Consider the following 12,337-nt stretch of genomic DNA (forward strand, 5'->3'; position numbering starts at 1 on the left):
TTTTTTAAAAGGACAAAAATGCCCCTCAATACTCAAAAGTACTTATGTTCTATAAGAAGTGTCTAAATTGAATGAAAATTTAATGAGAGATAAATAAGACATTCTCTATCTAATAGCCATCATATTAGAGAAAAAAGTAATGTGAAAAATATGGAAAATGAAAAAAATACCCATGGACTTGTATTTTAACACTCCCCTTTGAAGCAGGAGAGTAGATATCAAACAATCCCAGTTTGTCACTAATGGATACATATTCACGTTTTCCTAAAGACTTGGTAAATATATATCCCAACTGGTTTGAAGACTTTACCTAAGGAATTACCACCGTCCCTTGCATAACTACATCTCTAATGAAGTAGCAATCAACCTCAATATGTTTCGTTATCTCTTGGAATACAGGGATGCTGACAATTAAAATGGTTGCATGGTTATCACAATTCATAACCATAGGGTCTGGTAACATAAAACCAAACTCAAGAAGCACTGACTTAATCCACATAAGCTCACTAAGTGTATGACCCATTACTCGATACTCAGCCTCTGCACTGAACCTAGCGACAACTATCTGTTTCTTAATTTTCCAACTCAATAGGCCGCCTCAGAAAAAAACAACAGTAGCCTAACATAGAACGTCTGTCCATCTTACACCTAGCATAATTGGTGTTAAAATACCCAAGTAAATCAACTTTCCCATTCTAAGTATACAAAAGACCTTTTCCAGATGCACCCTTCAAGTACTTCAAAATTCTGTGAGCAACTTCTAAATGGACTTTTTGAGGATTTTCCATGAATTGGCTCACAACTCCCACTACAAATGAGATATCCATCCTGGTAACTATAGCATAGATCAGTTTACTTACTAATCACCGGTATTGAGTTTTATCCTTGTGTGTAGGACCCTTGGTGTCATGTAGATTATGATTAATTTGATGGAGGGTGTCTATGGGTTTAACACCTAATAAAATATTCTCTTGTAACATATCCAATATATATTTTCTTTGAGAAAGAACAATGCCTCATTTGCTACGATGACTTCTTCCAAGGAAGTATTTGAGAGAGCCCAAATCCTTTGTTTGAAAATGTGTGCCTAGATATTGTTTAACTTCTATAATACCATCAAGATCATCACCAGATAACACAATGTCATCTACATGGACAACCAAAACCACTATACCAATCTTCCTTTTAAGTAGGACATTGAATGATCACAATGGCTCCTATAGAACCAAAATTGTAGTACCACATCACTAAAATTTTCTAACGAGGCCCATGGACTCTGCTTAAGTCCATAAATAGCCTTCCGCAACTTACACACCTTTCTTTTCTCTCACTAATCAACATAACTTGGAGGTTGCTCCATATACACTTCCACATGTAGATCACCATATACAAAGGCATTCTTCACATCGAGCTGAAAGAGAGGACAACCCTATTAACAACCACAGTTATTAAGATACATATCGAAGTAAGTCGGGTCACAGGGAAGAATGGCTCAAAGACATCAACACCAAAAGTATGTGTAGACCCTTTCGCTACAAGTTGAGCTTTGTACCGTTCAATAGAGCCATCAGCATTATATTCGATCATATAAACCCACTGACACCCCCACAATAGTTTCTCCTATAGGTTGATCACATAGAAACCATATTCCTTGAGACACCAAAGCACTCTTCTCATCATCCATAACTTGTTTTCATTCTATGAAGCACAAGGTTTCCTGCACTGAATGAGGTATATGGGAAGTAGACAATGACATAGAAAATGACTTGAAGGATGGGGACAAAAAAATCAAGAGATACATATTTGGATATCGGATGAGAAGTACAAGATTATTTACCTTTTTTTAGACTGATAGGCAAGTCCAAATCAAAGACAACAAGATCTACAGTCAATGAGGAAGCTAGTGGATCATGAGAACATAAATCCGTTGGGGTTACTGCTGGAGGCACTACAGAAGCACGAGAGTGACAACTGTAAACACGAAGAGGCAATGAAGAACATGATGAAGCTAGTACAACCAAAACTACAACAGGAACAAGATAGTTTGAAAGAGATTCAAGTGATACAGGAAGCTCGGTAGATGATGAAAAATATGGAGTCTATTCGAAGAAGACCACATCGGCTGAAAAATACATCTTCCATTGAATAGGATCTTAACATTTTTACCCTTTTGATCGACAAGAATATTGACAGACCGAGGTGATAACTTATCAACCGAAGTTCCAAACATATGAACAAAATAAGTACATCCAAAACTACGAGGAGCCATATCAAAGAATTTACAATTGGACTTTAAAAGCTGATGAGGAACTTAACCACTCATAACAGATGAGGGCATACGATTAACCAAATAGCACGAAACTAAAATTATATCTCCCCAAAAAGATTTAGAAACATTCTTTTGCAGTAATAGTATCCTTGTAACCTCAAGGAGATCTCTATTTTTACGTTCAACCACCCCATTTTGTTGTGATGTATAAGGGCATGATGTTTGATAGGAAAAACCATGAAAAAAACTACTAAAAATTTATGTTTAAGATATTCTGAACCATTGTTAGTACAAAGCACAAGAATACAGACACCAAATTAATTTTTTATTTCATTGATGAAATTGAGGAATACATAAAATACTTCAAACTTCTCCCATAGGAGATACACCCAAGTGAATCTACTAAAATCATCAATGAACAACTCAAAATACTTAAACCAAATGGACTAGGAACCCGACATGGACCACATATATCAGAGTGGACTAATTCAAACAACTTGGAGCTCTGACTAGAATTAATTGGGAAACTGGAGCGACGATGCTTTCCCAACTAGCAATATTCACAATCAAATGAAATATCGATTGGCAAAGAAGGAAATGATTGACACAATTTCGTTGGGGAGGGATGTCCCAAGCCCATATGCCACAAGTAAGAAGATTCTGCAATAGTGAAAGATAAAGCTCGAGAAACAGATACATCATCTAGCATATAGAGCCCTCCCTTCTCATGTCCTGAACCAATCGTTCTGTTTGTCTACAAGTCTTGAAAAAACGCAACAACTAGGATAAAATTTTATTGAATAGTTTAAGGATTTTGTTATATGACTCATTGACAAGAGCTTAACTAGAAACTTTGGTACTAATAAAACAGAATCTAAGAATATTTGTCGAGTATTGTGAAATGTACCCTCCCCCCATATGGGAGAGCTGGATCCATCAGCTAAAGTAACTCGACGATATGAATGAGATTGACTAATGGACCAAAATAGGGAGGGAATACCAAACATGTGTGCAGAGGCTCGTAAATCAATGATCCAAGAGGGGGAATGAGACACATTTAGGGCATTCATACCTATACTTTTCATTGTGGCACTCGCTGAGGAAGAAGGAGTCTCGGTAGTCTGAGAAGAAGTAGATGAAGCACTCAGTTGACCTAGTCGCTGTAATAACTACTGAATTTATGTTATGGTTTTGGGTTAAGTACATATGTCTTCCGCTCCTAACAGGCCAGTCTTTTGGGTAGTATTGGCTAGGTGCATAACATTTGGTATCAGAGCCAAGTGCTACGTCGCGAGTTCAATTCCCCTTGGATGCAGGTCATGCTGGACACAGATGCCAGTAACTCCTCGTTGCTTAGTCTTGAGCCGTCGCGGGTGTCAGCTCGTGGCGATGGGTGTATTGTTATGGTCCTGGGTTAAGGACCTATGCCTTTCGCTCCTAACAGGCCGATTTTTTGGTAGTATTGGCTAGGTTTATAATAATTTCCTCATAGGATCTAGTGTGTGAGGAGACATCTTTATCTATGACCATAGAGTTAGCCCTGATAGGCTTACCAAATTTTCTCGAGCATTTTCTATCCCCCCAGTCATTTTTGGCCATGACGACCGGTAGAGTAAGAGTGACCTCTTCCTCTATTATTACCTATTAATTTTCAAGACTCCATGGATTTAGCTCATGGAGAGAAAGAGAGAGAGACCCATTAGGAGAAAACAGGAGGAAGAATAGGTTATGGACTTGTGTCTTAACCCTCCCCCTAAGCTAAATTTATAGATTGATAAAACTATAATATTATAATAGTACCCCTAGAACTTAAACTACTTACATCAATGCCATCTCTATGAGATGAATCTTTATTTAGCATCCTACCATCACCACATGGGCGTGTGGGTCATGAGCCCATCTTCCACATCTCTTGGATGTGTGGGCCATCCTTGATCTTATGGGCTTGAGCCCATCTTCTAATATACTTGTGTTAAGTTGTGGAGCCTAATCAATGCCCTATGCTGAGTTGGAATAAATCTTGTTGTTTTGTTCATGTGCATTATTTTTTCCTTCTTTCAAGATTATTATTATTGCTCTCATTAGTTTGTGTTACAAGGTGGGACCCCCCATAATTACACGTGCTGGTGGGACTCACCTTGATCACGTGAGGTGGCATGATGCGTCATCACATGAGCTGGCATCCTTATCACATGAGTAATGTAATTGATTTATCTTCTCTTGATTTATGTAGATATGGAAAATCATGATTGATGTAATTAAGGATATTAAGGATCCTATCTTATCTCTAAATATGTAATGAAAATAGTATAAATAGGTCTTAGTTGAAGGGTTTAATCAAGATCTCCACTTCTCAACTCATCAAGAATCTCTTTCTAGACTAAACTTATTTTCTCTTTTCTCTTTTCTCCTCTCTACCCGGCTCTCTCTCTCTCTCTCTCTCTCATCTTGCTCAAGGTTTCAAATAATGGGGTCCTAAATTCAACATGGTATCAGAGCTTCAAATTTTAAATCCCCATGTCAAAAGAATGCTCTAAAAAGTTATGATCAAAACTACTCATAGAAGGCTCTTTGTGAAGTAAGATTGAAGTTTGTGAGATAAATTTTCCATTCTTGTTATTATTATTTCATGCTCTTGGTTTTTGGATCTTTAAAAGATGGTTCACAGATGATTTTATTGTTGTCTTCATCTTATGAAATTATTGAGGTTTATGCATCTCGGATTAGAAGAAGTTTACCAAGGTAGTTTTGTGAGTTTGCAATTTCTTGGCTGAAAATCGGTTTATGTTGAGATTTTCTACATAAAACGTTACAATTTTTTGGGAACAAGATTTTTTTTATGAAGAAAATTATTCTTGAGCCTATTATGAGTGGTTTTTTATTCACTGGATTTCAAAAATCTAATTACTTAGCTTCTATGCTAAGCTTCTCCATTAACCAAGTTGTTTGAAGAACTCTACTCTGTTTTGTGATTTTTTTGTGATTTTTTTGAAAACCACGAGGTGGATAATTGTTCTTGGAAAATCAAACATCGGATATTGTATTTTATGTAAAATGAATCAAGAACAAAATAAGAAAGGAAGTGGCTAGTTGACGACAATTCATTTGAAGAAAGATTTATGTGTTTAATGATCTTACAATATCTTCTTGATTAGGCCTGATTTTGTTTGATTTTTTATCAAATATATCTTGCCTAATTCATGAAGAACTGAATATATATTGGTTTATCCAAAGATGGAGTAAAATATATTTTTGGAATGATCTTGGAAAGATCTAATTCAGAATTGCTACCTTACCTTACTTGACCTCAAGCTTATTGATTGATTTTTGCTATTCTTTACAAGGAAGACTAGAGAATTAAGTATATACATTTTTGGTCAACAAGTTGACTGGCCTAAGCGGGTTCCGTCCTTGCCTAAAGACTTAGAACGCTCGGGTTCCTCTCCCGTCTACCCGAGCTAGCCTTGGCTGGCCTTGAATCTCTATGCAGCTTACTTAGGCTACTTCAAATTTGAGTACATTATTACCCTTGAATTGCCTCTTATGGCTGAATAATACATGGGTAACAAGAATGATACTCTCAAGATTACTACCATACCCTTGCGAGGGATCTACTTGGTCACCTCACCAAACTTGGGCCACCCATTGATGAAGGGGATTTTTCTTGTATTAAGTGGTTAAAAAATGATACTTTGGTAATTAGTTGGCTCATCAACAACATGAAAAAACCTTTCTCCAACAATTTTATTCATCTCGACACCACCAAACAAATTTGGGAGACATGTGATAAGTTGTACTCTAGCTATGACAACTTACACATGCCATATGATATTCTCCAAAGAATGTTCAAAACTAAACAAGGAAAAAATATCCATGAATATTTGGCTCATTTTAGATGCCTTCACCAAGAATGGAAGCTAGCTCAGTCTACCTCCTCCAATGTCTCTGTCCAAGACAAGCAGAAGGAAGCCTTAACCATTGCCATTTACCTAGCAAACATTATACCATATCTCGAAGTTGCTAAATGTCAACTCCTTAGCGCTTTTGGTTTTCGCTGCTTTGATGATCTATGTGCCACATTACTCTGCATTCTAGACTCTTCTTCTCCTTCTCCTACTGAAGTGTCATCCGCTATGTACTCTAGGCATAGGGGAACGTGAACCGAGAGGGAGAAATTATAGGGGAGGATGAGGAAGAGGTGGAAGGAATGGTTTTGTCAGAACAAATAGCGGGGAATGCACCCATTGTTGGAAATATTGCCACACTATAGATCAATGTTTTAAAATCCATGGCATACCGGATTGGGTTATGGCTAATCAAACTTCAGTATGTGATAGAATGGAGGACCAGTCTACCCCATCAATAGAAAAGAAAACCCTTATCGATAATGAGTATGACTTATTCCAGAAAATGAAAACATTGATGGTCTCTCCTCCAAGTTCCTCCTCAACTTCTACTGGATAAATGACTCAGGTCCTCTGAGCATCTCACAGGTAACAAAAATCTACTCCACTCAGTTTCTCTTTGTCTCTCAAATAAACTTGTTACCATCCCTGACGGCTCCTAAACTAAAGTTCTCTAGAAAGGAAAATCCGTGGTAGTGAAAGATACAACTCAAGAAACAGACACATCATCCAGCATGTAAAGCCTTCCTGTTATGGACTCCATCGCATCCAGAGCAATCAGTAGATGCAGGGTTTAATTTATGCAATTTCCAGTTTATGTTGTTAGAAGGGTTTTATTGTAATTTCCTTCAAACTTGTGCCCTCGGGTTGGGCCTTTGCTTGTGCGTTCCCTAATCCCCTTTATAGGGAGGTCGGGCTGAGTAATGAATTAAGTATTGATCATAGTTATAAATAAGATTTGGTTCTCTCTCTGACGAGGCCTAATGTGCAAGCTTCCTTCGAAAGCTTGGTTATCCTCACTTCCAATCCGGAACCCGGGAGAGATCGTCTGGTAGCTGATCCATGGAAATGGTGCATATCAAATTGGTATCAGAGAGGTCCACTGGTGGCGATTCCTCTTCCCCAATAGATTTACGTAATCTCATTGAGGAGAATCAAAATCGGGTTGCCGAACTTCAATATGATGTTTCGGTGATGAACATTGTTCTTCAAAAATTAATTCTTCGAGTAGATGAGGGGTTTGCACGCTTTGCTACACTGCCGAGCAGTTCTACACGACCTGCCAAGCCCCATGAATCGGCGACGCCAAAAACCAGCGAGCTCTCTGTCTCAGAAAAGCTTCCCGAACTTCTGTAATCAAACGGTGGGGACCCTGATTTTGGGACATTGGAAGGGTTTTCTTCCCAAATCTAGTCGGTATAGGCTGATTTGGGTTCGACTTCACAAATCCCCTTCTTATGGCTAGTAGAAAATCTTCTCGTGTAGCAGACGAAAGCATTCCGATCTGACTCGGTCATGGCGAATCAGTTCGGCCCTCCCTCCTCTGTCTCGAAAAATCCCCAAGCACCAGTAGAAACAAGAGTCCACCAGAAAAAGAGATAGCGTCGTCGGAAACAACTCTGGTGGGCTTTGGCTTCCTGATTCTCACTCTCAATCGCAATCTCGCTCTCGGCAGTCCAGTGGGGAACCCTTGTCAACGCAATTGGGGGTAAGCTTCTGAAATGTCATCTATTTTACGGTCAATTTGGTTGTTCTAGGCGGTTGATAGGGCTCCAAGGGCCTGAGCAGCAGCAACGCTGCCCTCAAAATATGGACGGTGGGTTTCGGTTCCGTGAATCAGAGCAACAAAACAATTTTTCTGGAATTCGGGTTACCCTGTATGCAATGCGTGATGGAAAATTTTTGGGTTTTCTGGCAACGGTACAGAAAATGCGATGGGTGAAAATTTTTATTACGGTTGATGGGAACAAAACTAGTGCGTTTGTTCTTTTTCATTCTTCCAACAATAATAGTCAATCTTTACACCTTGGGTTTCTTTTTTTGGATTCCATGTATGCTGCTCATCCACGAATTTTTTTTTGGATGTTGTTTTTTTTTTTCTACGGCTGCGCACAGCAGCAATGAGCTTCTTCCAATTTCTGCTGCACGCGTGGATGAAGGACATGTTTCATATTCTTTGATGCTGTGATTTTTTTTTGTGGACAAATTATGATGTTGGGGATGCACTCGGCAATAGCGTGTCTGTTTCATTCATGGAGTTTCAGGAGATGGAGACTAATGCTTACGGGACAAATCGTGTCTGTTTCATTCATTTATAAGGCGCTTGTAGCGAAGTTCCAAGGGGTGAACATGTACTGGCAGACCCTGATACACAACACAGATGATGAACAACTGAACGAATTGGTTTTTGAGTTTTGTCTAATTAGTTCACGCAAGGTTTTTGCAGTGAACTTGATAATAGTGTTGCGTGATCTATATACTATTATAACAGGTAGTTCTTCAACCCCTGCTATGATAGGAGATTCACAGGATAGTAACTTACATTGTCATTTCTTGGTAATGCAAACTATGGAGATAGATTTCTTGGTTCTGCAAAGAAGGCAATTGCCCGTGGGGAAATGGTTTATGTGGACCTTGACTGGACAGAAGCAGTGCCCCACGCAGATGACAGGGTGGAGTATGCGTTGTGGACCACTAGCAATGATGAGCGTGGGCCTAAGTGTGACATGCTGATGCAATTTGGGAAGAATACAGCAGTATGCATTAGTGCTGTATGTAATGCTATTGGAATCGTGATATGGACATACATGGTTGGGGTGGATGGAGACGAGCAGCCAGTTCACTCTGATGTGTCTGCAACCAAATGGCAATCTGAGAATCTACCCATTAGCAAAATTCTATTTTGGTACAGGACAACCTTCAAAGCTCCTCTTGGATTGGAACCAGTCGGGGTGAATCTCCAAACCATGGATAAGGGGGAAGCTTGGGTCAATGGACGCAGCATTGGAAGGTTCTGGTCCAATTTTTCCTCTGCATTGGACGGATGTGGTGCTGTATCCGGATTTCCCTTTGTGGGGGCTGGGCACATAATCAGGGGTTTGATCTCTCGTGAACAATTTGAAGATCTCTGTGCTAATCCTGTTTCTCTAAAGAATGGGATTGATAAGACTGTTGAAGGCTTGGTAGAGGAGTTGGAAAATTTTCCGGTGGGTGGGAGTTCTGACTATGAGAAGGGAGACAACGTAAAACATAATGGAGATAAATTTTTTTTGGGTATGCTAGGAATGGTCTTAAGGAGGAATGAATTTTCTGTGGCAGGGTTGCATAGCCTGACTCAATTTCAACTTTCTACAGCAGTAACGTCTTCCATTAGTAGAGCTCTTGAGCCCAAGAGGGTGCTGATATTTCACATTGCTGCTCATATTACCGTCAAGATGAGCACACCCCAGCAGCACCTACAACCTGAAAAACATAATGCAGCAGAGCACCACCTGGCCAATTCTGCCTTTGACCAAATCCTCGGTGGCAGAGGTATGTCCTTCCTACAGCATTCTCTTCCGGCTAGTGAGCAGCAGCGTGTGCTGTCTGGCATGTTGCGAAGGCACCGCTTGTGGGATTCCTGGAAAGTTGCGTTTTTGGTTGCTAATGGTGGTGACGAACAAGTCTGTAGTGGGCTTCCTCGTGTAGTTCAGTTATCTCACAGCTTGTCTACATTATAGGACACAGGTCACCTGGATCGTTCTATGGGGGAAGCAATCTTGCTCATTCAGGTTGTTGCTGCCTTGCTGGCAGAGTATGGACCGTACCAGTACCACCTTGCCAATGGGGGGCCCACATTGAGGGGTTGTGTCACACCAGTCCATGCTTGAGGAAGGGCATACGTGCAATGGGCGATGCAAAAAAAAAAAAAAAATTCCGTGAAATGAGCTCTTACCATCGTATGTTGCCATCTCCAGCTTTTGTGTTGCAAGCTCATCGTATACCTGGTCCGTGGGAAATTTTTTGTCCAATGGACAGAGACTGACATTGTTGCCGCCTCATCGGAACCGTTCCAGCCTTCCGTGCAGTCTATCACAACTTCCGAGCTTGAGAAGGGGGGGTGATGTTATGGACTCCATAGCGTCCAGAGTAATCAGTAGACGCAAGGTTTAATTTTTGCAATTTTCAGTTTATATTTTTAGAAGGGTTTTATTGTAATTTCCTTCAAACTTGTGCCCTCGGGTTGGGTCTTTGCTTGTGTGTTCCCTAATCCCCTTTATAGGGAGGTTAGGCAGAGTAATGAATTAAGCATTGATCATAGTTGTAAATGAGATCGGGTTCTCTCTCTCACGAGGCTTGAGATCGGGTTCTCTCTCTGATGAGGCCTAAGGTGCAAGCTTAATTCGAAAGCTTGGTTATCCTCACGTCTTCCGATCCAGAACTAGGAAGAGATCGTCTGGTGGTTGATCCATGGAAATGGGGCATATCACCTCCCATCTCATGTCATGAACCAATCAACTTCTTCACTGAGGAAGGAGTCTCGGTAATCTGAGAAGCAGTAGATGAAGTAGTCAGTTGACCCAATCATTATAATAGCTACTAATTTTCCTCATAGGATACAGTGTGTGAGGAGGCGTCCTTAGCTGTGACTAAAAATTTGGCCCTGGTAGGCTTACCAAAATTTTCACAGCATTTTCGATCCTCCCATTCATTTTTGGCCACGACGACGGGTAGAGTAAGAGCGACCTCTTCCTCTATTATTACCTGTCGATTTTTAGGACTCCATGGATTTATCTCATGGAGAAAAAGAGAGAAAGACCCATTAGGAGAAAACAACAGAAAGAAGAGGTTATGGACGTGTGTCCTAACCCTCCCCTGAGCTCAATTTATAGGTTGATAAAATAATAATATTATAATAATACCCCTAGAACTTAATCTAATTACATAAATGCCATCTCTATGAGATGAATATTTATTTACCATCCTACCATCACTGTATAGGCCTGTGGGTCTTCTCCTTGGTATGTGGGCCTTGAGCCCATCCTCCACATCTCTTGGATGTGTGGGCCTTTCTTGGTCGTGTGAGTTTGGGCCAATCTTCCAACACTCCCTCTCAAGCTGGGGGTGTGAGAACATCATGAATGCCCATCTTGCTGCAAATGGTTTATAGGATCTTCCTGTTTGAAATTACAGTCCACCATATCTTCCAACACTCCCCCTCAAGTTGGGTGTCTCTTTCAATAGGCCTAGATGGCATAATATAAGTGAGAGTAAAATCACTCCTAACCTTAAGACATGCTCCATACTCCAGTCAAATAACTCATGATGGATGTTGGGCACACTCCTATCTTCCGTAGGTAGTCGGTCTATAGGTATTGCTCAGAAGTATAATAAAACCCTTCATCACTGTGTTCCTCCACAGGACACCGACTCTCAAATGGTAGGAGTAATAAATGCCAATTAAGGGGATAACGGATAATCACCTAGAAGATAATATTCTGGGGCTACCATGTGCTTTCTTCTTCATCAAAATAACCAATGCTGACAACAGTCAGCAACTGAGAAGTCCTTCAATAATAATGTCTCAGCCAAAGAGACACAATAGCAGTAATTGGAAAGGGTCAAAGTCCAATAACACGTAACAAATAATTCTTAAAAATCACTCTTAAAAATCACCTGTAAAATAATCCGTAGATAGTCCATCACTAAATAAGGAAGTTGCACCAAATAGTATGTTGGAACCGAATAATAATCCAAGATAATTATCCAATTGGAGAAAAGGGGCCGAGTCGAGCGTAGTCAGATATTAGACCAGTATAGCCGAATCAAGAAAGAAATAGGTATACAAACTGGGATCCAAACATGTATCACCGAGGCAAAAAATAAGTGGACCAAGTCAGGTTGACCCAAACCCGAGTTGAGCTAGACCAAGTTGACTTGGACCGAGTTGGCTCGAGTTAACCCAAGCAGGTAGAAGTAGAAGTAGTTAATCCACATTGAGTGAACTTGGGCCGGTCCTGGTCTCAGTAAAAAACCCGTGTTCGATTAAACCCCGTTTCATAACTTAGGGAAATTTGGCAACAATGCTTCTTCTTCCTCGCTTCTGAACAGAGCGGGGCAGCAGTGATTGAACCAAAGATCCCAGAGTAGCAGCCGAAAAATGAAACACCAGCAAAGAAGCTTC

General features: G+C 40.2%; 1 protein-coding gene across 1 annotated transcript; it reads left to right on the top strand.

The window, feature by feature from the left end:
• Positions 1-7,253: 7,253 nt before the first annotated feature.
• LOC137956316 (uncharacterized) lies at positions 7,254-10,485 on the top strand. Its single transcript, XM_068803762.1, has 2 exons — positions 7,254-7,882; positions 8,293-10,485. The coding sequence occupies exon 2, from the start codon at positions 8,793-8,795 to the stop codon at positions 9,891-9,893; it is 1,101 nt and encodes a 366-aa protein (XP_068659863.1). The 5' UTR covers positions 7,254-7,882; positions 8,293-8,792; the 3' UTR covers positions 9,894-10,485.
• The last annotated feature ends 1,852 nt before the right edge of the window (positions 10,486-12,337 follow it).

Source organism: Aristolochia californica, unplaced genomic scaffold (assembly GCF_029961685.1).
Source record: "Aristolochia californica isolate CCGP_79_NKW_82.1479 unplaced genomic scaffold, dmAriCali1.0.hap1 SCAF_2, whole genome shotgun sequence".
Lineage (NCBI taxonomy): Eukaryota > Viridiplantae > Streptophyta > Magnoliopsida > Piperales > Aristolochiaceae > Aristolochia > Aristolochia californica.